This window comes from Phallusia mammillata, chromosome 2 (assembly GCF_965637545.1).
Source record: "Phallusia mammillata chromosome 2, kaPhaMamm4.hap1.1, whole genome shotgun sequence".
Classification (NCBI taxonomy): Eukaryota; Metazoa; Chordata; class Ascidiacea; order Phlebobranchia; family Ascidiidae; genus Phallusia; species Phallusia mammillata.
The window spans coordinates 16,995,270-17,020,992 of record NC_137253.1 but is presented as its reverse complement, the minus strand read 5'-3'; the positions used below and the strand labels follow the sequence as shown (position 1 = coordinate 17,020,992).

The 25,723-nt window shown below is 35.9% G+C and overlaps 1 protein-coding gene across 8 annotated transcripts in view; it reads right to left on the bottom strand.

Annotated features, from left to right (window-relative positions):
- The window catches only part of LOC145215370 (uncharacterized), a 50,498-nt gene extending 28,699 nt beyond the window's left edge, over positions 1-21,799 (bottom strand). For 4 of the 8 annotated variants that reach the window (XM_080084057.1, XM_080084062.1, XM_080084060.1 and 1 more), the window contains exons 1-4: positions 21,639-21,799; positions 8,858-9,022; positions 6,550-6,785; positions 607-814 (exon numbers count right to left, since the gene is read on the bottom strand). In XM_080084057.1, coding sequence (XP_079940183.1) covers positions 607-814; positions 6,550-6,785; positions 8,858-9,022; positions 21,639-21,678 — 649 coding nt within the window. In that variant the 5' untranslated portion in view covers positions 21,679-21,799. Of the gene's footprint in view, positions 1-606; positions 815-6,549; positions 6,786-6,947; positions 9,023-21,638 lie in introns of those variants that run through there. The other 4 variants (XM_080084058.1, XM_080084059.1, XM_080084061.1 and 1 more) reach the window with 4 other exon arrangements.
- Positions 21,800-25,723: the final 3,924 nt, after the last annotated feature.

The window sequence follows — 25,723 nt, the reverse complement described above, 5'->3', positions numbered from 1 at the left end:
TTTTATCATCTATTTTTGTCCATATTTTATACTTGGTGCCACAGTAAGCTCAACTTTTTTAAACTTGTATTTAATTCAGTGCTGGGGGTCCGTGGAAACCCAGGGTTACCAAACTGTTGCCTACCATTTGTTGAGCAAATAAGTCAGGTAAATGCAATATACTTAATCAGGACGGTTTTCATATCTTTATTGCCCATCAGTTGTGATAAAAATAATGCCAGATAAATTGGATAAATTTGAACAATTATTTTGATCACTGGATTGTTGATTTCTATGTGGTGGGTTTAAGGATCACAATAAAAAGTATTTCTCAAAATATAGGGAAATAAAAGGTTGTCATTACTTAAGACAGTGTCACAAAATGTATCTTCAGAATGCGTGGCATGTTGTGAAGTGCCATTGTGATGTAAATCTTGAAATGTTTTTCAAACAAACTTGTGGATTGTTGAATTAAAATAAGATTCAAAAATGGCTTTGCAGTTAACACTCAGCAAAGAGAGAAGAAAGGACAAAAACAATGTGTATTTAATGCTAACAATGCATGAAACAGCCTACAGGAGAAAAGGGACTTACAGAACTGTGGCCTGCATGAATTTTCAGACATACCATGAATGTCTTTCGGTGGAAAAAGATGTGTTGTATTCAACACAGCTGGGTTTTCTTGCAGTTGGTCACCTTTTTGAATTAAGCCATGCAACAACTTCCGAGCTGTGTCATATGACAAAACGCTTGAGTTAACCTGTGTTGTGTTTGATGGAAGTGAGTTAAAAATTTGTTCTCCAACTTGGGTTGATCTCTGTTGATTGGTTTTATGCTGTTAGACATTTTCTACATTGATTACAAAAGTTTTAAACTTTACTAAATAAAATTTTATTAAAAGTTACTTGTTTAATGGTAAATGTTAGAATAGACCAGCGGTTCCCAAACTTTACTAAAAATTTTGCCTGGCGGACCCTTTGCAATTATTTTGATATTTCGCGGCCCTACAAAAATCAAAGAATGCTACAGGAAAAATGCAAAACCATTGTTTCTTATATTACATTAACAACTTTCAAACTTAGTGGTTTTCAAACTTTTTCATTGTTTTTTTCAAAACGGTCACTTTGCCATTGTATCGAAGACTCGCGGACCTTAAGCCTGAAGGTGTATTTTAGCAATACGAAAGTTGATTAACAGAATTTTAGCTTATTATGTATGCAAAATTATACATAACAACGATCCAAAGACGGTTTGTGACATCACAGACAAGACAGAAAACATTACGATAGTGCACAAACAATTGCATTCTTGATAGTTGTCATGCAATAAAGGCTATCTATTGTATAGTAATGGAGGCAGTGGATCTCTAATACTATTTAAACCTATTCAGTGACACAAATTGACGCCAAATAAGCCTACAGAGGCATGTCAACCTTTTCGCGGACCTCGCAAAATTGCTTCACGGACCCCTTAAGGTCCGCGGAACCCAGTTTGGGAACCGCTGGAATAGACTAATTTCAATTTTACAGCTAAACATGGTCATCTATAAAATGTAAAAAAGTATGTAAACTAGATGGGTGGCTTAGCACATATTGCCATTGCACATACACAGTGACCTATTTCTTAACATATATTTACATCCAACACTTATTTTGTATTGGGTCCCATATCATCCTCTGTATTTTATAACCTTAGTTGTTTCCGCAAGCAGAAACTCATGGGTCCCCACACAAGCAAAGTTGTAAATAATGCATTTCAAGAGATAACAATGAGAAAGTTTGGCATTGTATCGTCAAACACAGTGATCGGTACTGTGCATAAATTAATATGCTATATGGAGTAAAGACTTAAATGTGCATAAATAAATATGCTATATGGAGTAAAGATTTAAATTCATTCCATTCATACATTTTTGAAGGTTTTCCTATTTTATGACTATATGAAATAAAAGTGTTAAATAGTGATAAAATAGGCTAGAACACAACTATCAGCTCCTATTAATGGTGAATTGTACATGACTGTAAGAGTCTAGTGGAGTAATTGATAGGTACTACAGAGTTTAACACAACAATCAACACCTACAAATGGTACACTCTACAAACTGTCCAAATTTCATTCAATTCAGACATAGTTTAAAAAATTGAACCATTTTGGGGGGCTAGTGGGATAAATGTTGGGGCAACAGGGTTAAACACAACATTCTACACCTATAAATGGCACACTATACAAGCTATGTAAATTTCATTCAATTCTGATATTGTTTACAAAATGGACCCATTCTGGGGGGCTTGTGGGGTAAATGTTGGGGCGACAGGGTTGAACACAACAAACAACAACTATAAATAGCACACTCTATAAGCTGTCCAAATTTTATCAACTTCGGACAATGTTTAAAAAATTTACCCTTTTTAGGGGGCTAGAGGAGTAAATATTGGGGTTACAGGGTAAAACAAAAAAAAGGACACCAAATTCTGCAAGTATTTCAAATTTCACTAAATTCTGACACCGTTTAAAAAACTCACCCATTTTAGGGGGTCAGTGGGGTAACTGATGGGGTTTAACACCCAAAAGTATAAAATATGAAACCACGATGACCTAATTAACAGTCATGTAAAATTTTATCCAAATCGAACAGTGTTTAAAATTCTAACCACTAGAGGTGTTATTAACAACATTCATCAATGCTTCTAATGTCATAAGGCTGTTAACACCCCTCTGACTGGCATGTGCAAAAACGTCCACCAAGTAATGCACAAACACAAGTACCGTATGTACTGGTGCCTTTATTATACCATTACACCACAGAAATCTTTCGTTTGTGGTGCGCAGCAACATACAAAAATGTTTTACACTTTGGGGTCTAGCAGGGTAAATACTGGGGTTATCAAGTCAAACAAATCAAATGGCACATCATCCAAATTCACCAAAGATTTCATGCCAAAAGTGCATGGACAAACTTCACCGGAGAAAAAAGAGAAAAAAATGAGTGAAATCAAAATGCGTCCCCTTCAGGGAAGGGGACCCATAATTATGCTGCATAGCCTAGACTGTTTGAAACCAAAACTGTTTATTTTGGGACCCCTGTAGTAACACTTATGCTGGCCCATCAATGTCACATTTTTTACATGAACAGTTTTATCTTCAGTACATTTAGTATAGCGTAGTTTCTAACACAACTGGTATGTTTATGGCTATTATCACACAAATCATTAAGTGATATTTTTAATCATTAAGAAAATTTTCTTTTTTACCAAACTTCAAACAATCAAATAATTTTTTTCCAAACCAGTAAACCTTGATGTAGATAAAAAATAAAATTTGAGCTTTTAAAAGCACTGCAACATGTTTTCTTAGCACCTCACATTCTTGCCAAATCTATGTAGTCAGTTGAAAAGTAAAAAAAAATATATATGTTGAAAATAATAGGGATGATTAACATTGACCCATCATACTGTTTTTATTAGGTAATTAGATTATTTCTTTTTTGGTTTTAAGACGTCAGATTGCAATCTCAATTTTTTCAAAAGGAGGTGAATGAGTTCAAATTAGGTTCTCTTAGGGGTAACAATCACAAAAAGATAAATTCCCATTCAATTTAGACATTGTTCTGGTGGGACTAGAGGGTAAAACACATCAATCGACAACTTAAAATGGTGTACTGTATAAACTGTATAAGGATGTCCTAAGGCTGTTAATATCCCCTAAACGCCAACTGCAAAAATAGCCACCATTTAATATATGTATAATACAAGCACAATTTACATACTTTCTTGGTTGCCTTTAGAATACTGTTATGTCGCAGAAAATTTTCGTTGTGTAACCTACAGCTTTAAGACTTGTTTCACTTCAGGGCAAGACAGGAAACCCCTGGACGTATCGAGTAAAATGATGGCACATCTACATGATTATTTCAACTAGCTATATAAGTTTCATCTAAATCTATAAAACTTCATGAACAAACTCCACCGAAGAGAAACAAAAATCATAATGACCTCAAGATGTGTCAAGGAAGGAGGCTGCATACCAATTCGCCACATTTCACCCCCACCATATTTGAAAAACTTACTTTAACTGCAATCCTGACTTAACCCTAGTACAGTTCACCACCAATTCTGACATCTAACCTTAACTTCACAGCCCTACCTAGTAGTGCTAGAATTTCAGCTCTAATTTAAATGTTGACTAGTAACCTGTTTTCCAAAATACTTAAAGCTTATTTATTATTGACACATAGAATGTTGCAAACATATACCCCAAACTTGCTTGCATATGCCTGTGTTTTAACCTATTTTTTGCACTACATTCTGAGTTTTTGCAAAAAAACTAAGCAATTTTCATTCACACTATTAGTCAAACTTAAGACTAACTAGAAAAGTGGCTTTCTGATATACTTCCATTTTATATATTCTATTTCCTATATTACCAGTTTACTATACACATCATTTGATCTACATATATGATTGTTTTTGCAAGCAAAAGCGAATGGGTCCCCACACACATGTTTATGCGGGTTTACGGTAAACAAATGTTGCAGTTATTTTTAGATTCTCAAGGACAATTTTTCACAAGCATTAACTCAACTTATAGGTTTTTGTCCGTATTCGTTTTGCATCTTATTGTCATATAATTACAAAAAAAACAGTAAAAAAGAACGGGAAAAATACTTTCAATTCAATCTCTTTCATTGACCTTGATATTATCGTTCAAGTTCAGTTTTCAAACACAAATTTTCCGTGAAAGCCTTAACTGTTGTATTATACACTATAAATTGAAAAGTCGTTTGCTACAAAGGTATAGATAACAACTTGTTTTTTGCGTAACTTCGTTTCGCAAAAACGACCGTTTAATGACCTTTTGACATCGTTTTTAACAAAATGCAATCCTCCGTTTTTTTCACATGACTTAAGTATTGATTCTTGAATTGATGTGTCAAAAATAAAAAAGCTACGTTATGACGAAAAATTCTTAACTGAGTTGTAATTAGTGATGGGACGATACCAGGTTTTGAAGCGAGTACCGATACCGAGTACGAGTACCACATGTATATACCTTCGATACCAGGTTTTGAAGCGAGTACCGATACCGAGTACGAGTACCACATGTATATACCTTCGATACCGAGTACGATTACCGAGTACTTAAGTGTAGTGTTGTGCTTAGTTGTATATCACTGTCTAATTTATCTGCCATGGTCGGGGTCATAGGTGTAGACTGTAGAGTTTTAAAAAATACCGGGGGTGCGACTTTTGATCACCGACGCCAATACCTATATCATGTGCAGTATCTGTACCCGTATGGGACCAAACACCGATACCTTCGGGATTTAGCCTATCCCTATATAGTTTCTATCACATTGTTTGCAAATAGTCACTTGGCACAATTTCTTCGTGTGGTTTGAACGTTTGCTGTGCGTCTGATAACGTCTGATGTAAAGAAAGGACGATTTGCGGAATCAGCAACTTTAACGACGATTTAGTTCTCAAATAATGTGTTACGGCGGGCGATTCATGTTTTAAATATAGCCGACCATGTATTGTATACGCCTATACTGAGGTCTATTTGGATCAAGTTTAGGCCAATGCAGTGCTTTGCAAACGGACATTACACTCGGCTTTTATATTTTTTTTGCGCTGTCGCCTTAATCGTAAACCAGTGAATTACTCCCTTGGGACTTATATCTGACTAATAGTGTACACATATTATGGGCTGTAAAGGTAACTGGCAAAATTTTAAATACTAAACGAACATCCTGCTCAAACAGTCGGTAAAATTTTCAAAAATTTCGGCTTGTATTTCTGGCCTAAAACTAAAACCGATTATTTCGGGGTTTAAAGAGTGAAAAATGGGTAAATCCAATAAGTTTCAAAAATTTTGTTTCAAAATTCAAAATTCTATGGCATACCTTACATTGAACCAACCAACAAAGCATGAAACTCCCTGATTATGTACTTTAGTCAGTACAGCCCTTTTAGAAAAAAATCGTTTTGGGGGCCTGTGGGTGAACCACTCGGTCGTTTGGGGTTAAACTTCAGGAGGAATAAATTTGGATCAATAACTATTATCTGTCCAAATTTAAATAATTTTGAAGTACTCTTTCTTAACCAAACGCGTTTAACAAACCAGGGTAAGACAGAAACGAATATTGTGGGGTTTAGGGGTGAAAATAGGTAAATCATTTTTTAAGGTACAAAATTCTTTAAAATACCTTACATTGCACCATACAACAAAGCATGAAACTCCTAGCTCATGCACTTTAGTCATAACAACCGTTTTTTTAAAAAAATACGTTTTGGGGGGCCTATGGGTGAACCGTTGGGTTATTCGGGGTCAAACTTCAGGAGGATCAACTTTGGATCAATAACTAACATCTGTCCAAATTTGAATAAATTTGAAGCACTCTTTCTTGACCAAACGCGTTTAACAAACCAGGGTAACAAACAAGCGTTAGACAGATAAAAGAAAAAAAAATACAGACAAAAACAATATGTGTCCCCTTCAGGGAAGGGGACCCATAATAATAATACATGTGGTGTTCCATGTGCCACCAAAACGCATGCAAAACTTGCTTACATATGAAGGTGCAGTTGGATTATTTTTTGCTGTGAAGATATCATTTGTTAAAGAAGTGGTTTCCATTCCAACATTGGCATACAAAGGTAAAACATATCTTCCTTGAATTTCAACTGCAGCTGATTTGTTCAATGGTTTGGTTGATAAATAATCATGGGCAAGTGTGGATATTTTGCTAGAAAGTTGTTGATCTTCAGAAGGACGAAGTCTAGATGTCATAGGTCCTCTTATATCAGCTAAAATACAGATGGTTAATCAGGATTTCTGCTTTAGTGCATGGAAATGGATAGGGATTTTGAGATTATGTTGGAAAATCCCGGAAGTGGGATTTCCTGGATCTAAACTTATGGACAATGTATGGGTTTGAAAGTGAGGAATACAAAAAAAAACTAACTTACCCCTGACTTATCTTGTGTTTCAAAAAGTTTCAAAAAAATGTTTTTTGACCCCACTTGACTGTACCATAAGTGTCACAATATAGATTGTGACATCATGAACACCTAAAGACTGATCGTGGCTAAATCTGTGCATCAACATAGAAATTAATCTGACCTTTTCAAGCATCAATAGATGGGATATATATGGGATAAATCTATTTCTTTACATCCGTAGTATTAAACAAAAACAAGCGGACTCTTGGTGGTCGTTGTCGAAATAAGGATTTGCGGTGCTGCCGTCATAGCGAAAAGGCTGTGCACCCTAAATTATGACATCAATCTGATTTGGGGAATTTCCCTTATAAATGTGCATGGCGGAACCCACAAACTTCAAGTTCAAACAAACCTTTTTTCGTTTCATTTCATACTGCGTTTACAATTTAAAATGACATGACCGAAAAGTACAAGCCTCAAACCGAGTGCAACTTACAACTTTGGAAAGGTCTACAGATTAACGTTACTGAGGTGACCAGGTGGTGCCACCAGCTCCTGTTTTTATCCAATTGACAAAAAATAACTAGAATTTTATCACTATTATGTAAATTACATCAGCAAAACAGCAGCTACAAGATATGCATGACTAGTAGGTTTAATTTTAGCTTTATCAATAGACAGATATCAACTCCCAAAGTCCTTATTGCGGTTCATTACATGTTTTTTGTAAAGGTAATGAAAGTTGCAAAACGTAATGAATGTCCTAAAAGTTGACTTGAACAAGACACTAGTATTAGTGGGTTGCCCATTAACATTACATTTACCTTACATCTAGGGATGTTCAAAGTAGAATTTCAAATCCGTTGGATTCGAATCCAGTCAGATTTGAATCCAATTTTGCCATTTATATCGGGTAATTGGAACCGATGTAAATGTGTGCTCTAACCGTTTGTAAAAATGTAAACGCATGCATTTTTTATTTGTGTGGGCGCCATGTATTTTTACCCGTCACAAAATAGGTCAAAAGACTCATATGCGTCAAGTCATCAGGCGCTATGGCAACGCCATAACAACGGCGGTGGAAGGTATGCTGTTAGTACGTGACGCTTGTTTGTTACGCAACTGTTTCCTGATTTTAGCTAAAGCAATGAACGGCGTTAGGCAACAAAGGGAAGCTTCTCCAAGTAGTTAAACTGGGATTTAAAAATGAACCAACTAATGCCCAAATTTTGTTTGCAGGCTGCCTGTTTTGGGGCATTTGTTTCAAGTTAAATAAATTGTACTCTGGGTAATCTATGCAGTCCTCTGCAAGCAAACCAAATTACCTCAGCATGCTCACATACTCTTACAAGAGCATTATTCAATTTTACAGATATCTTTTAGTGATTGTGCTAATTTCTTTGTCTTGGCACATTTTGGGGCATTTTGTTTTAATGCAGGTGTATAAGTTTGGGTGGTTCCTTTATTTCAGATTAGAGATTTAAAAACTACACAGTCAAAATTTATGTAAGAATTGGATTCGTTATTCTGAATTCGAAACAATTATTCTCTTAACAGTGATTAAATAGCGTCATAAAAAACTAACATCAAAAAATATTTTTGTCACTTTCAAAATTGATCAAATACGAAATCATCTTCGTTACTTTCCGACCTATAGCAGTTATCACGTTGCAAAAAAAATGCAATCAGCAATCTTGCCTGCACAACACTTAATTTGAGGTCGTGCAATACAGAAACAATTCAATGAGGTTACATAACTCAGCACTTGGAAAATAGAGTTGGCCCGCCATTCGCTATTTACAGTGTGCAATATTGTCTGTAAATTCAAAACATTGTTTCTGTAGGCAAGGTTGAAAAAAAAATGTTGATATTTAATGGCCTGTTTGTTCGAGGCAGAAGTGGGGTAGTGTTATTGTTTGCTTGAACCTAATTCTTACAAACACAAACAGGGCGAGTTCCATTCCAACGAGTGCCATCACAGTACAACACTTGACTTCCTTGCAACGTAAATCCCGAATTACAAAAAAAACGTATTACTCCACCATGAAGATCAGTTGTTTTGAATCCATTGTGTAGAACTTCCAATGTTGGGCATCCAGGAGCTATACAAAATCAAATTGCACAGCTGATAATAGTAATGCTAATTCAAAGCACACTGCATTAAATGCTAACTAAATGTAAACTGCACCTGGGATATTATATTCATACATTTGCTTTAAACAAAACCTACTGATTAACGTTTGTTGGAGTTTTATAGACGTTTATTAGACTGTGTAAGAAATATTGTCTTTACTGGGGTTATCCCAGATATGGATGAGTCTCACTTTCAAGATGATAGATTTAGATATTTTTAATTATGGTATGTGATTAACTAGAGGGGTCATCAAACTTTTTTCACAGTGGGCCGAATAACATGAAAAATGACACAAAAGGGCAACATAGCTTATTCGCTCTGAAGCAGCCATTCCAAAACTGTGGCCCGGGAAGTCATTTTCGCAAGACCTTTACGTCTTACTACAATCTTAGTTAGAGGTCGAGCTACTGTTAAATTGCAAAATTGTGTGAAAGTTTACTGTCTCCACTACTGAGCAATACATACTTATTCAAAAAACCTTAAATGACATTTAGGCCTTGTTTGTGATGTAACAGTCTTTCTCTATGTCACCTACAAAACTAGGTAAAATTAATGCTTCACATGTTGTCACAAGTAAAGTAACTTTAACACTAGAAGGGTGGCTTAGCACATATTGCCCTTGCATATACATCAGGGGTGTCCATCTCGAAAACACCACCGTGCCAATTTTGGTTTTGAAATATGCTCGCGTGCCGCAACGTTTGGTACTTTTCCCAAACCATGTCTTAAACATCTTAACGGTATGGACTCAATCCGAAAACATGTGAAGCCCTTTTAATTAATTAGAAAAAAAATATGTCGTCTAATGCGAGTAAACTTGTTTATGATACTCCAGAAACCTTTCATTCCGTTTATGCGACACAAGATACAAATAGTTTGCAACGGGGCTCAAAAAGAACAATTTAATTAGTGGGTTTGTGTAACATTGATACTGATATCTTTACTAAATTTAGAATAAAGGCCTAGAAGAATCAATAGAAAAAAATTATTTGCCTGACAAATCCTACTGTTTACCACCTGAATGTGCAAAAGCTTGCGTGCCATTTTCAAATGCTCTGCGTGCCACTTTTGGCACACGTGCCACGTGTTGGACACCCCTGATATACATTATAACCTATTTTAAAACGTTGATATATTTCCTACACTTATTTTATAATGGGTCCCATACATAGGCGCCGAACACGGGTATGCCACGCATACCCGGACGAAAAGTCGGGTATGCCGCATACCCGAGAATCGGACCAATGTCACTGATGCGTTGTTGCTTTTGTAAAATTATTTCGACTAATACATAAAATACGCAAATGATTTCAATCAAGGTTATTGTCTCACAACCATTAAATTGTTCACATTCATTACAGTTGTGAAAAGTTTTCGAAAAGCATTGGAATTTAAACATTAAAAAGTGGTAAATAGCACACCAAAGATATTGGCGCTGTCTTGCGGTAGAAACGCCGCTGCCCCAGGTATTTTGTCAACAACCAAATGATAAAAAAGTTTACCGTTTGTGAACTAAATTATAAAAATACAGTCCAACCTTTGTTCAAACAGCCTCCACCACAAGAACAACGACTGGCTAGTTTCAACCGAGAAAAACAAATAAAACTTAATGTTACGTCACAAACGTAAGGTTGGTACTTACAAAAATTAACGTGGTTGCGTGTGGAAAGTTTCAGGCAGGTCAGAACATCATTGAAACAAAGTACAACTTTAAACTTTAAAATTAACAATGTGTTACATACAACTCGCAGCGTTAACTAGGCCACACGTTATAAACCAGTGGTTCCCAACCGTGAGATGGTTTCAGGGGGTCTGTGGAGGCAAACATTTTTAGTACCATAAACCAACAGTAAAATATTTGTAAGTTTTCGAAGCGTGTTTACTAGGCCTACCATACATCCTCTTTTTTGAGGACATGTCCTCCTTTTTAACGAAAAGTAAGTAGTCCTCCAAGGACAATAAAAAATGCCCAAATGTCCTCCTTTTTAAATTTTCTGTATTTACTAAATACTTAAAAAACAATTGCGTCTTTAAAACCAGCCAAGCGAGTTGTGGTCATGATTAATGGAAATTCACAATTTATAGTAAGTTAAACTTCATCCAAATTGGACCATAATAATTGACTGCCTGAAATTCGTCAAAAATCTTGTGCCTTCATATTCTTTGGACACAAAAGTAAGTGTCTATACTCTTTCTTGAGAATGTGTCCTCCTTTTTGGTGATGAAAATATGGTAGGCCTAGCGTTTACAATCCTGCATACAAGTGCAAAATGTTTATTAAACCTTCGGGTCAGGAAAAAATACTTTTTTGTGATTCTTATCTTCATTGTGACATCACAACACACATGAACAATGGAAATTATAGTGCTTTTTTTAATCTTGTACGCTAGAAAATCTATCTCTTTGTTGCTACAGTACAGAACTTCAATGAGATTTAAGGCTTATTGTGAAGGTTGATTAAAATGCTATCCAAAAAGTATAATAACATAGAATGCAAGAAACGAAAAACTAAGAGAATTACGGAAAATTAGGGGGTCCACAGACATACAAAAAATTTATAAAAGGGGTTCTTGACTACAAAAAGGTTGGGAACCACTGTTGTAAACGAAACAAGCGACTTTAAAACGTATAAAACGATTATTGTGATTGCTAGGCCAGAAGTGTCTGCGCTTTGTTGCGTGAAATTTAAGCACTTTTGTAATAGTTATTACTGAGAAGATAAATGTTAAACATTAAAGTAATTTGCGATGCACGGCAAAGTATGTAATTTGTGATGTTAGGTGACAGTCAAACTAAATCTTTTCTATCTTTATTGTTTTGCCTCCCCGTAATTTCGGCAAATGGGTCCCATTTTTTTGCGATGAGGTGTTACCGTGCACAAAGATTCGTTAAATTATTTTTCGCAGTATTTTCTCTCTTTTGTTGCCGAGAATTGAAAAAAGTACTTTCAAGTCAAAACTAGATTTATTACTCTCAGCGCAATACATGATGCCATGCTTCCTAACTGTGCCGCTATGGTGCAATCGCCCAAGTGTGTAGAAGAAACAGTAGAAACGCACTCACACACTTTAAATGGGGCACATGCGACAGTGCGCTTGATTTGTGCAGTCAGGTTTATTTGAAAAGATATGTTACATGTTACATCGCATCGTAGCCGAGGGGCCCAACATTTAAATTTGGGAACTTCCGTATGACGACGGTTTATGACGTTTTAGTCTTGTTTTGGGTAGTTTCCCTTATAAATGTGCTAGGCGTCTCGTTTAATATACACGTAAAAATGTCCTGTTGTTTCTGACCTATTTCGTTTTCTAGTTCAAACCTTCGCGTTAGGCGGCAAAGTGTTAGGTGCATATTTGTAAGCAAGCCCAAACCCGAAAGTACATGACGAAACCTGGTCAAACTTATAACTTCGACACATTCTACAGCGCAAGAAAGCTAAGGCGAGCTGCATCAGTTTCTATTATACCCCGTTATCCACTTGATAAAAAAATTATTAATTTTAGCAAACCTTTAAAGACTCAGATTGTGGCGCTACTTTCTAGCTTACTCAGCAAAACTGCAGCTGTAAGATTAGAGTGACTGTCACGCAGGTTTTTTTTAAGGTTTGGTTTGGGTGACCGCTAAGTAGTTTTAAGAGACCGCAAGTGTTTCATTTAAATACCAAAAAATAGCCATATTTGCTTAAACGAATTGCTTTGGAAAACCGCTGGAGAAATTTGGGGGACCGTTTCAGAACACCGGAACAAAACACCTTAAAAAAACACTGCTGTCATGTGATCAACGTGTGATCGTTGCTTCAAAAATTTAAACCAGCAACAAATACAAATGGAATAAATGCCATTCTTAATCGGTGATCTACCTGATAAGTTGCGCAAGGTCACGAATAGAAGACATAAAATATGGCAATCATTGGCATGTTACCAATTACGTGAATCTAAACAACATACTTGCGATCTAACATTTTTTACAAGCATTACGTGTTTGGCGGGTCATAAACAGAAACCATTTTCAACCATTACATTTAATAATGTTCAAATTTCGATACAGTTATTACTAGGAATTTGGCGCAGTTCGCACTTAGTAAGAAATTACAATCAGCGTCTTCGCCAGAACACTAGTTTCGTAATTTTAACATGTTAAACTCTTTATTTAAACGACTCCTAGTTATCGCACAGCGTTAAACTGAACGGTGATTTAATCTCCTGATAACTTTTCAAAAATATTTTATGGTAAAGGCGTGTCACTTTTAACATTGAAATTAGATGTGTTATTTGGTGTAGAATGCAAACATGCATCTACGTCTTTTTTGTGTACATTACCTCCGGAGGATTTTACTATCATATCGTCATTTTTTTGAAAAAATCAATCTGTTCGACTTTCACATAGAGATCATCAATCCGGTTAATCGCATATTTCGTAGAAAATTGATCCAAATATCCCGTTTATGCAGCGGCATGCGATTAACCGGACGATTTTCTTAACAAACGGTGGGCGACGGTTTGGGATTTTTTATTGTGATGCAATTAAACGGATTATGCAAGTCACCAGTATGCGATTAACCGGATTCGTCTGTATTAAACAAATTATCAAAATTTTATGACATGGGGGCTAACTGATGGGAGTGCAGGGTAGGGAGATTCAAAGTAGAATATCGAATCCTGTGGATTTGTGTGGCGTGAGTTGAGTGCATGTGCGTTACCAATTTTTTTTTAGACACATGTGACCGATTGCACCATACTCACGACGATTAGCATGTGTGACATCACATTCGCGTCCAACGTGTAAGAATGCTTATTATGAGAGTAAATGTTCTTTTTAGGTTATAAAACAGAGTATGGAAACCACTATGTACTTCATTGATGACAGTTTTACACAGTTAGCGTAGCATCACGATAATGCCTCAAAAATTAAAAAGTTCAGTATGTGACGAACGTAATTCAGTCGCGGTTTGATCCAAGCATGTTTTTCGCAAAAACAATATTGGTAGTTCGTTGCCTTATCTTTATTTTCTTGCTAGTTGAGCCACTGTATCAGTACTTCATTATTGTTCTGAGAAAATGTAGTTTAAACTAGAAAAGTGGCTTTCTGATATACTTCAATTTTATATATTCTATACGATATTTACCAATTTACTATACTATACACAATTGTATCTACATGTATGATTGTTTTTGCAAGCAAAAACGAATGGGTCCCCACACGCGTGTTTATGCAGATTTACGGTAAACCTATGTTGCGGTTAATTTTAGATTCTTTAAGGTCAAATTTTTCACAAAGCATTAACTTAACTTTAAAAGTTTTTGTCCGTATTCTTTTTGCATCATTATTGTCATATAATTACAAAAAATCGGTGAAAAAAGAACGGGGAAATACTTTCAATTTAATCTCTTGCTTTGACCTTGATATTGTCGTCTAAGTTCAGTTTTTAAACACATATTTTCCTAGAAAGCCTTAACTGTTATATTAGACACTATATAAAAAAGTCGTTTGCTGCAAAGGTATACATAACAACTTGTCTTTCACTGAACTTTGTTTTGCAAAAACGACCGTTTAATGACCTTTTGACACTGTTTTTAACAGCATGCAGTCCTTAGTGTTCAACAATACCGTTCAGCCTAATTTATACAACACTTAAGTACTGATTCTTGAATTGATTTGTCAAAAATAAAGAAGATACGTTATGACGAAAAACGTCCAAGCTGACAACGAAAAACTTCACCAAAACTAAAAATGTGCGTGATAACTCAATAAAACGACACAGCATTGCTGCACAAAAAAACAGCTGATTTTTAATCACCCAAACAACTGTCCCGTAAAACATCTGTCCGGACGTCAAGCTGAGCACTCCCGCTCTGCTGCCTTAATCGTAAACCAGTGAATTCCTCCCTTGGGACTTATATCTGACTGATAGCGTACACATATTATGGGTTGTAAAGGTAACTGGCAAAATTTAAATACTAAACGAATACCCTGCTTAAACAATTGTTATTTTTTTTAAATATTTCTGCACCATAGGGCTTGTATTTCTGCCCTAAAACTAAAACCGATTATTTGGGGTTTAAAGGGTGAATCCGAAAAAAAGATACAAAACTCTTTAAAAAACGTTACAATGCACCAAACAACAAAGAAAGAAACTCCAAGACGCTGTACTTTAGTCAGTACAGCCGTTTAAAAAAAATTACGTTTTGGGGGCCTGTGGGTGAACCGCTGGGTCAATCAGGGGCAAACTTCAGGAGGATCAAATTTGGATTATTAACTAACATCTCTGTAAATTTGAATAAATTTAAAGCACTCTTTCTTGACCAAACGCGTCTCACAAACCAGCGTTAGACAGAAAAAAGAAAACAAAATACGGACAAAAACAATATATGTCCCCAGTGGCGCAACTAGCGGAAAATTGAGGGGGTAGGCAACGAACTACCAACTTTCCCAAAAAACGATTGTATTGCTAAGTGCGTATCATAGATTGGTCGAATGGTCCGACGCGCTTTTCCACTAATAATCTATAAAAACTGGGATTCGTCCTTGTATTGTACGGCTTCGAATGCCGTGAAAAAGTAACACTTGTAAGTCACAAAGCCCATTGTGATAGTATATTGACGTTTTAAACTAAGGCATTGTTTCGTAACAAATAAACTCGTTCGACTGGGTGTTTAGACGTTAATCTTTCAATCTGCCTACTAAGTTCCAACAAAGATCAGTGTTGCGGTTATTTAGGTTGTTGTATAAATACATCGCAGAGACTTCGTTTTTACTTTTTATCATCGCAATACATACCGATGAAGCGATTTACTGCAGTGCCGGCGCCTTGTCCTGTCATTTGAAAGTTATTTTTAGCTTTGATGCGAACGAACGTGTTTTCGGCGCTGTACGAGAGCCGTTATACGCAATAACGCAGATAGAAAAGGGACCTGGCATGCCGACGAACCTGCCCCCCTAGTTGCGCCCATGTGTGTCCCCTTCAGGGAAGGGGACCCATAATAAATATAAACCACCTATAATTGTGACTACAAAACCGTGTGACCACATTTTTGCATCACTGCTATAACCTATTTTAACACATTAATATAATTCCGATGCTTATTTTATATTGGGTCCCATATAGCTATCGTCTTTTATAACCTTAGTTGTTTCTGCAGCCAAAAACTCATGGGTCCCCACACATGCAAAGTTGAAAATAATGCACTTCAAGAGATAACTATGAGAACGTCGGCTGTTGTAAGGTAAAATACAGTGATTGGAAATGGGCTTAAATAACTAGAAGAGTGGCTTTCTGATATACTTCCATTTTATATATTCTATACGATATTTACCAATTAACTATACACATCATTTGATCTACACATATGATTGTTTTTGTAAACAAAAACTGATGGGTCCCCACACGCGCGTTTGTGCGGATTTACAGTAAACAAATGTTGCGGTGATTTTTACATTCTTAAGGACAAATTTTTAAAAAGCATTAACCCAACAATAAAAAAAAATTGTTCGTATTCTTTTTGCACTATTATTGTCATGTAATTACGAAATTAAAAAAAACGCAACAAAGACTTAAATCTAATCTCTTGCTTTGACCCAGATATAGTCCTCCAAGGTCGAGTTTTGAACACAATTTTTTTAGAAAGCTGTAACAGTTGTGTTACAGACACTTTAAATTAAAAAGCAATTTGCTACAAGTGTATACATAACAAATTGTTTTTCATTTAACTTTGTTTCGCAAAACGAGTACCATTGACCAGTAGTAACCTCTCAGGGTGCACACGCCAAACGACTGTTTGACCTTTTGACACCGTTTTCAATAGCACGCCGTCATTCGTGTTCAACAGTACTGTTAAACCTAATTTATACATGCCTTGAGTATTGACTCCTTAATTGATTGTCAAAAAAACGCTACGTTATGAAGGAAGTTCTGAGCTGTGTTTGTAATACCGACTAGTTAACCTTAAGTAACCCGTGATCATGCGGCAGCCAACCTGACAACGAGCGTTTAAAAAAACATTTATTTGGCAAAACTCAAGTTAATTTTTTCATCTTAACTTTTATTAACAAAGTTTTTCTTGACATATACAAAACGGAAGCACGGTTATTAGGTTTAAATCACGTCATAGGTGTAAAACCTTCGCCAAAACTGAAAATGTGAGTGACCACTTAATAAAACGACATAGCATTGCTGTGCAAAACAGCTGATTTCTAATCACTGAAACGACGTCTCGTAAAACGTCTGTCCGACGTCAAGCTGAGCCCTCCCGCTATCGTAAACCAGTGAGTTACTCTCTTGGTACTTCTGCCTACAGTGTCTTTCTTGACCAAACGGGCGTTAGACACATTTATGTTTCGGGGGCCTATGGGTGAACCTCTGGGTCATATGGGGTCAAAATTCACATGGACCATCTTTAGACCAATATCTGCAATGTGTGTAATTTTGAAAAAGTTTGAACCATTCTTTCTTGACCAAAACGTGGGAACAATAGCCGAGCTAAAAATTTCACGTTTTGGGGGGCTGTGGGTGAACCGGGGGATCAAACAGGGTCAAAATTTACATGGACCATCTTTAGACCAATATCTGCAATGTGTGTAAATTTGAAAAAGTTTGAACCATTCTTTCTTGACCAAACCGTGGGAACAAATCTGCGTTAGAAAGAAAAAAAGAAAAAAAGAAAAAAGAAAAAAGAAAAAAGAAAAAAAGAAAAAAGAAAAAAAGAAAAAAAAATATAGACAAAAACAATATGTGTCCCCTTCAGGGAAGGGGACCCATAATAATACTATGTAGAGTACAAACTATACAAATCAGATTCACCGTAGATATTGTTTGAAGTATGTCATATTTAACATTCTTTTTTAAAGAAAAGAAGGAGTAAATAGTGACATAATGGGGTGAAACAAAACAAGACACCTATGAATAGCAAATTCTACAAGCTGTCCAATTTTCATTCAATTGGAACATTGTTAAAATCTTGAGTCACCCATTTTACGGGCCAGTTGGTTAAAGTGGTGCTACAGGGCAATTTTAAGGAGCTAGTGGAGTAAATGTTGGGGCTACAAGGAAAAACAAGTCAATCGAAACCTACAAATAGCATATTCTAGATCAGGGGTCGGCAACCTTTTAGGCAACGCGTGCCAATTTACTTGTTTATTCCATGTGTTAATGACCTCGCGTGCCAAGCCCTTTTCTAAACTAGAATAGTGGTTTTCCAATATATTGCCAGTTTATATATACTACATCATATTTAATGATGCATCACATATACCATTTACTATATATATTTATAATGGATATATATTTGGCACCTACATTTCATTGGGTCCCTATCTTTTTCCTGGCACTTTATAACATAATTGTTTCTGCAAGCATATTCTAATGGGTCCCCATACATATGCATATTCGAGTTGGTAACAGTAAAAATAGGGCACAATCATTGTTAGATATTTACCAATTTAATACACACATCATTCGATCTACACGTATGATTGTTTTTGCAAGCAAAAACAAATGGGTCCCCACACGCGCGTTTGTGCGGATTTATGGTAAACAAACATCCTGGTTATTTTTAGATTCTAAAGGAAAAACTTAACCAACTTTAGCCCTAACCCAACTTCAAAAGTTTTGTCTGTATTTTTTTTGCATCATTATTGTCATATAATTACAAAAAACAGCAAATAAGAACAGGAAAAATACTTTCAATTTAATCTCATGCTTTGACCTTGATATTGTCGTTCAAGGTCAGTTTTTAAACACAATTTTCCAAAACTGAAAATGAGCTTGATAACTTAATAAAACGACATAGCATGGCTGCACAAAAACAGCTGATTTCTAATCACCAACACGACTGTCTCGTAAAACGTCCGTCCGGACGTCAAGCTGAGCACTCCCGCTGCATTCACTCGCCTTAATCGTAAACAAGTGAATACGTTGAGAGTTGAGACTTCTATCTGACTGACAGTGTACACATATTATGGACTGTAAAAGTAACTATTTGGCCGATTAAGGCAAATTTTTAATTACTAAACGAATAACCTACTGCAAACAATTGTTTAACATTTCAGCACATTAGGACTTGTATTTCTGGCCTAAAACGTATTATTTTGGGGTTTAAGCGGTAAACATGGGTGAGTCCAATAAAAAGTTACAAAATTCTTTAGAATAGCTTACATTGCACCAACCAACAAAGCATGAAACCCTCAGATTATGTACTTGGGTCAGTACAGCCATTTTTTATTTATTATTATTTTGGGGGCCTGTGGGTGAACCGCTGGGTCGTTTGGGGTCAAACTTCAGGAGGGTCAAATTCAGGGCAATAACTAACATCTGTGCAAATTTGAATAAATTTAAAACACTCTTTTTTGACCAAACGCATTTATCAAACCAGCGTCAGACAGAAACGAATATTTTGGGGTTTAAGGGGTGAAAATGGGTAAATCTTTTTTTAAGGTACAAAATTCTTTGAAATACCTTATATTGCACCAAACAACCAAGCATATAACTCCTAAATGAAGTACTTTAGCAAGTATAGCCGTTTTAAAAAAATTACGTTTTGGGGGGCTGTGGGTGAACCGAGGGATCAAACGGGGTCAAAATTCACATGGACCATCTTTAGACCAATATCTATAATGTGTGTAAATTTGAAAAAGTTTGAATCATTATTTCTTGACCAAAACGTGGGAACAAATCAGCGTTAGAAAGAAAAAAAGAAAGAACGAAAAAAAGAAAAAAAAAGTATGGACAAAAACAATATGTGTCCCCTTCAGGGAAGGGGACCCATAATAATAGTGGTTGGTGCCAGCAGATATCAATATTAAAGAGAAAGCAGAGTGTTTTGTGCATGTAAGGGTAAATTTTACAACAATGCCATGATAAAAACTATAAACAAGCAGTGTAAAGTTAAATTGTTACATCAATACAAAAACACAAATCGGTTGGCGTACCATGAATAATCACTTCCAGGGGTTCTAGATGCTACCCAATTTTTAGCCAATCCCGACACTGTTTAATCAACTCACCCATTTTAGGGGGCTAGTGGGGTGAAATTGGGGCTACAAGGTTAAATCAACAATCAGCTCCTATGAATGGTAAATTTTACAAGCTGTCCAAATTTTAGCCAATTTCCACACTTTTTAACTTTTCAAAAAATTTTAGAGGGCTAGTATGGTAACTAATGGGGTTTGATACACAAACTATTAAAATATAAAACCACAATGACTCAATCAATAGTACTGCAAAATTTGAGCCAAATCCGCCAATGTTTAAAATTTTGACAACTGGAGGTGTTTCTCACACAGTTTAGTCGGCCAGAGGGAATTCAACTCACCCAGTTTAGTCGGTTAGCGGGGAAATACTGGGGTTATCAAGACAAACAAAGCAGAGTGCACATCTGAATAACTATATCTACCATCTGTGTAAGTTTCATTCAAATCCATCAAACATTTGATGATAAAACAAGTCGAACAAATTTTGAGAAGAAAAAAAAACAATTTGGGACTGCCTGGAATTGCACATCGTCGCGCCATATTAACTAATGAAAGCTCCGGCAATGTTGTCATTTTTAGCATTACTGTATATGAGTATTGTTGTGCATGCACACACATACTATGTTATTTCGTCAGTTAACCCACACGCTAGTTTATTGTATGTGAATGCTAAACACATTTTCGTAGTTAAACTTCTTACATGTCCCGTTATGTTAGTAAACCCCCAAATGGGTTCGCACTTCGCAAAGTAAAAAAGGTTGAAAACCGCGCTAGTCTCTCTTATAGACCCAACATATGCTTCATAAAATCAGTGGACGGCTGCAAACTAACAGAAGCTGGCTGAGTTACGTTATTTCAACAGAATATTTGTTTTCAACTGTTTGTTACTTAACAGCGAATAAAGATATCCTGCGAGTAGGACCGACCCAGGATGGAGCATCCTTATTTCCCCACCTTTTCCCATTATTTTTACCCCAACATTGTTATTTATTAGCACAAAATTTTTATTTGTCATCTTGAAGTTTGGAAAATAAAAAATTTAAAACATGTACCAAAATTTTTATTTGTCACCTTGAAGTTTGGAAAATAAAAAGTTCAAAACATGTACTCAACCAAAGCTGTATAAAATGGCTTTAGGGACACTAAAAGGTACACTTACATTATGAAAAGTACACTTTTTGTGTATGGGCTATATAAAATGCTACAAAGTAGGGAAAAAGGGCGAGTTAGTGGTTACATGGGAACACAATCAGTTTAGGACAGAAAACGGAACTTTATTTCAAGAAGTTTTTAGGTTATTTTTTGTAACTAATTTATTAACAAAATATATGTGTAATCTTTGACTTTAGGATGGTTTATTTGGGTTATTTATTTAAATTAAAGTTCAACCAGCCACTTACATTTTTTTAATAGTCCTAATGTTCACTTGTTTTTTTTTACCCCGACATTGTTTTTTGTACCTTTTTCAGGTTAAAAAACAACAGTCTTTGTTAAATATTTATTACAAAAGTAGTCCCATCAGCTCTAATAGGAAAGAAAAACTGACTTTCTGTCGGTCAAAATAAAAGTTTGGGAACAAAGTTTCCAAAATTGTTTTTTTTTATCTCATTTGACTATACCTGTACAAACTGGCTTTGTTCCTCTCCATTTTCCATTCATGCATGATAACAGAGTATTTCCCAGTGCTTCATAACCATGACTACAAACAAACTGAACAAGACGTTTGTTTCGTTGGAATATTCGTTGGCTATTCAGTACAAACTTTGGATCACCACAAGGATATGCTATACAATAAAAAATAGAAACACAATGTTATTCGCAATATCTTAACACAAGAACCAGAAACAAATGTGAACAGAGCACCATAAGATGAAATAAAATTTGAATGAACCTTAATGAAGCAAATTAAGGCCAACAAATTATAATATTGTTGACTATCGTCGTATTTGTAAAAAATACATTATATTGAACCCAGGGGTTCTTAAACTGTGGGGCATGCCCCCTATAGCGGTGCATGAGAGGTTTGCAGGGGCACTATTTGACTTTGATTGCAATGTTTGAATAACAACATTCAATCCTCAATTAATGTGTTAACCTTGCCGGCGCTATTTGTCATTTTAGTTGAAAAATAAATTACAGTCGATGCATTGTGATGCAGTGATTGTCATTGTAAAGTTGTAATTGTGCTAGTTCGTTTACTGTTCTTCATTCGGTTATGAATGTTGACTACATTAAGAGTTAGACAGTTTAAGTTTTAAGACAGGATGAGCATTAAAAAGAGACAGTACATGGAGAAGTATTTGTAGTATGGTTTTACTCAAGCTACAGTAAATGGTCAAGCTGTTCCAAAGTGTGTGGTTTGTTTTGAAAATTTAATAATGCACTGCGGCCAAGCCATTTGAAACGCCCATCTTGAAACGAAGCACTTTGGTCTGAAAGACAAACTGATCAGCAGAGATTTTCCAGCCAAAAGGGGCTCTTTCAAGTAAATGAGAATTGCAGGAAGTTGTAGAAGCTTCCTTTGAAATAATTTTAATGATTTTCCCTGGCAAAGAAACCCCACAATATTGGGGAAACTTTAATTAAATGAAGTGTGGTAAATTCAAGATTGTTTGCGAAGCTGTGAAATAATTTGGATTCCAATCACAAGACTCTGCTATTTCATACAGCCGTTCGTTGGTTATCAAAAGGGCATATGTTAGCTCATGTTTATGAAATGAAGGGAGAAGTAGAGCTATTTCTCGAAGACCGCTTTCAGCAACGTCTTTGTATGAAACCGGATTTTCTACACTTAACTGTAGAAACAAACTAAACTGTGAAACTGACCTACGATGTGCTTTAAATACCACAAAACGGAAAATTAAACAACTGGTTTAAAAAAACCTATCCATCTCATTGATAATATAATTAGTTATAGCCGATGTTGATAATAAACAAAAATGATGCCTTTTTGATATGAATTTATTAAGAGGAGGCGTGAGCGTGAGATATACCAAATAGTTTCATTGGAACGCGATCTCAAAAGTTTATGAACCCCTGGTTTCACCACACAAGCCAGCGCAAATTTGCCGTCATGTCCACTAGCGACGGGCGCGCTTTTCCGCACAGCTAAACAACTGATCTAAACACGAGAGGCAGAAGAACGCCCACTTTTTTCTTTGTGTCATCAAACTTGGGACAACAAGAGTTTTAATGCAGGCTTCTTTTTGTCTTGTTTTACTATTTCTTTTGATAAAAATATATCCATTGCACAAAACATACGACTTGTTTGTTTCTTTCGCAGCTTAACCTTTAGTGCTGCATTATTTCTGTTCTTGTCAACTCAAAACTTTCTCTGGTGAGCGTGAGTCATTATTTCTGTTCTTGGGATGTCTCACGGGAAAAGAGGGACATTGAAAATATTCTTGGACGTCGTAAATAAACTTGTTCGGTGACGCCAAATAAATAAGGTTTAGCCAAAATTTAGCCTACGTTTTTGGGTAAAATCATTAAAAAAACATTCCTCACGGCAGACCCACATTTAGTTAATTTCCGATACGATAGGTATATAGGCCTATATATCATATCATATCGATGAGTAGCAAAAAATGAATCTTCTAATTTGATGCCTTCTGTGACATAACATAGTACAATATGCACAAAGTCACAAGAACACTTCACTAAAGTTTATTGGTCAGGTAAATATAAACACCAAACTTGATGAATTTAAAGAGAAGAGGGTCAGATGCGATTGGAATGCAACCATTACTTCTTACCGGATTGTTTTAATTGATAAACCAATTCTTATGGCCTCATTTAAAGTTTCATATCTATTTGAAAACGGCACACAACAGGCGAGAGACTTGTAAAGCCAGCTGTAGCCTACTCCAAATAGCCAACACCATTTTAGGGAAAGTGGCCAAAGACAAACTTTCTTTGGTGCCTAGTTGTCTCTGGTACCACTATCAAATGACGCTGTTACCAGTCGGATTAAAGACATCAGTGACGACATTCTCAACCAAGTTTTGGAAGACTTAAAGGGGACTCCTAAAAAGTTTAGCTTACAACTTGACAAAACAACCGATGTTGCTAATTTATGCTAACTCCTCAAGTTTGTTCGCTACGTGAAAGGATTCGAGGTAAAAGAGAAGTTTCTTTTTTGTAAACCGCTCGAGAAAACTTCCGAGGCAGTTGATGTGAAAAATATCTTAAACAATTTCTTCATAACGAATGATCTTTTGGGGAGTATGGTTACATCTGTGAGCACTGATGGAGCTCCTGTCATTTTAGGCTGCAAGCCTGGTTAAGGGCTTTGATAAAGAGTGAAGCTCCACAAATTACTTTTACGCATTGCGTCTTGCGAAAACATGGCCTCCTATACTTGCTTAAGTTCTGAAAAATGTTGTGGAAACTGTTAATTAAAACGTGCGAGGACGTGGACTCAATCGTCGCATTTTCAGTAAACTGATGGATTCACAAATTTAAAGTTTGACTTTTCAAGTTCGAAGCTTTTATGTTGTTACATAAGATCATCCACATTCAACGCACTTCACGGAATCAACATTTATTTTTCCAATGGCTTATTTGGCTGACATATTTGCTAAGCCAAATCACTTGAATTGTCAAATGCAAGGAGGTGATATGCATTTAATGGAAGCTCAGGAGAGCTATAAGTGCTTTTCGAAAGAAAGTGCAAGTGTGGCTAAAACGTATGGGAATTGACAACTTCGCCAACGTTTCACTTTTAGATGAGCTTATAAGCAGCATCAATAATGTAAACGACGAAATAGAAAAACTAAAGCCAAAGTAATTGCTGAGTAGGCTACTTACGTCAATTGGAGAAATAGTTTAAGTATTATGACCCTGGCCAACGTTAATATCCAGAATGGATACAAGCACCATTTGTCTTCGATACAGCAACTGCAGACGTAAACAATCAGTGCATTGATGACATTATCGAGCTTCAGGAAAGCGGAATTCAAAAGCAAATCGAGGGATTTCCGCGAATCGTTAAATTTGGCTTTGACGCCATTTGTTTTGTGATCATGTATTTGCTTTTCTGGTTGACGTAAAAACGAAAAAAAAAGAAAAGGCTTGCATGTGAAAGTGACTTTAGAGTATGGCCTTTCGGAAACAAAGCCAAGAATCGTCAGGATCGTCTAAAGAAAGCAACAACAAAACTCGTTCATCACAGTTGCAAATGTGTACCGCATTGTGGGGTTCGAGAAAAGGTTCCAGAAATTCATTGGGTTTCGGTATGTTAAAAAAGGTTAAGAACCACTGGTCCAAAATAAGAAAGTGATATAACGACTGAAACAAAGTGATATAACACAATATGTTGAAAAATGGTTTATGTTCTCCTGATGTTTCAGTTAGTTGTAACAACATACGCTTTAAATAAATGTTCAGGCGTAGGCTATATTCCGTAAAGACAGCTTCAAGCAACCTCCCAAATGGAAATCGGTTAGCAAAGCAGCTAGGATGTTTTTATTACATTCATAATTGAGCAGGTAGATTTACATAAATAAGTCAACTAACACAGAAATAAATATATTCTACATATTAATTTAAAAGTTTTTGATAAACAGCATCGCAGTGCACAAACGAACTACAAATTGTGGATGGTTTGGGTCCCAAAATAATAATAAACTACGTTTTTAGACCTATCTGCCGACTTGTTTACAAGGACGTGCCAAAGTAACACAGGAATGATTATCTTCCACAC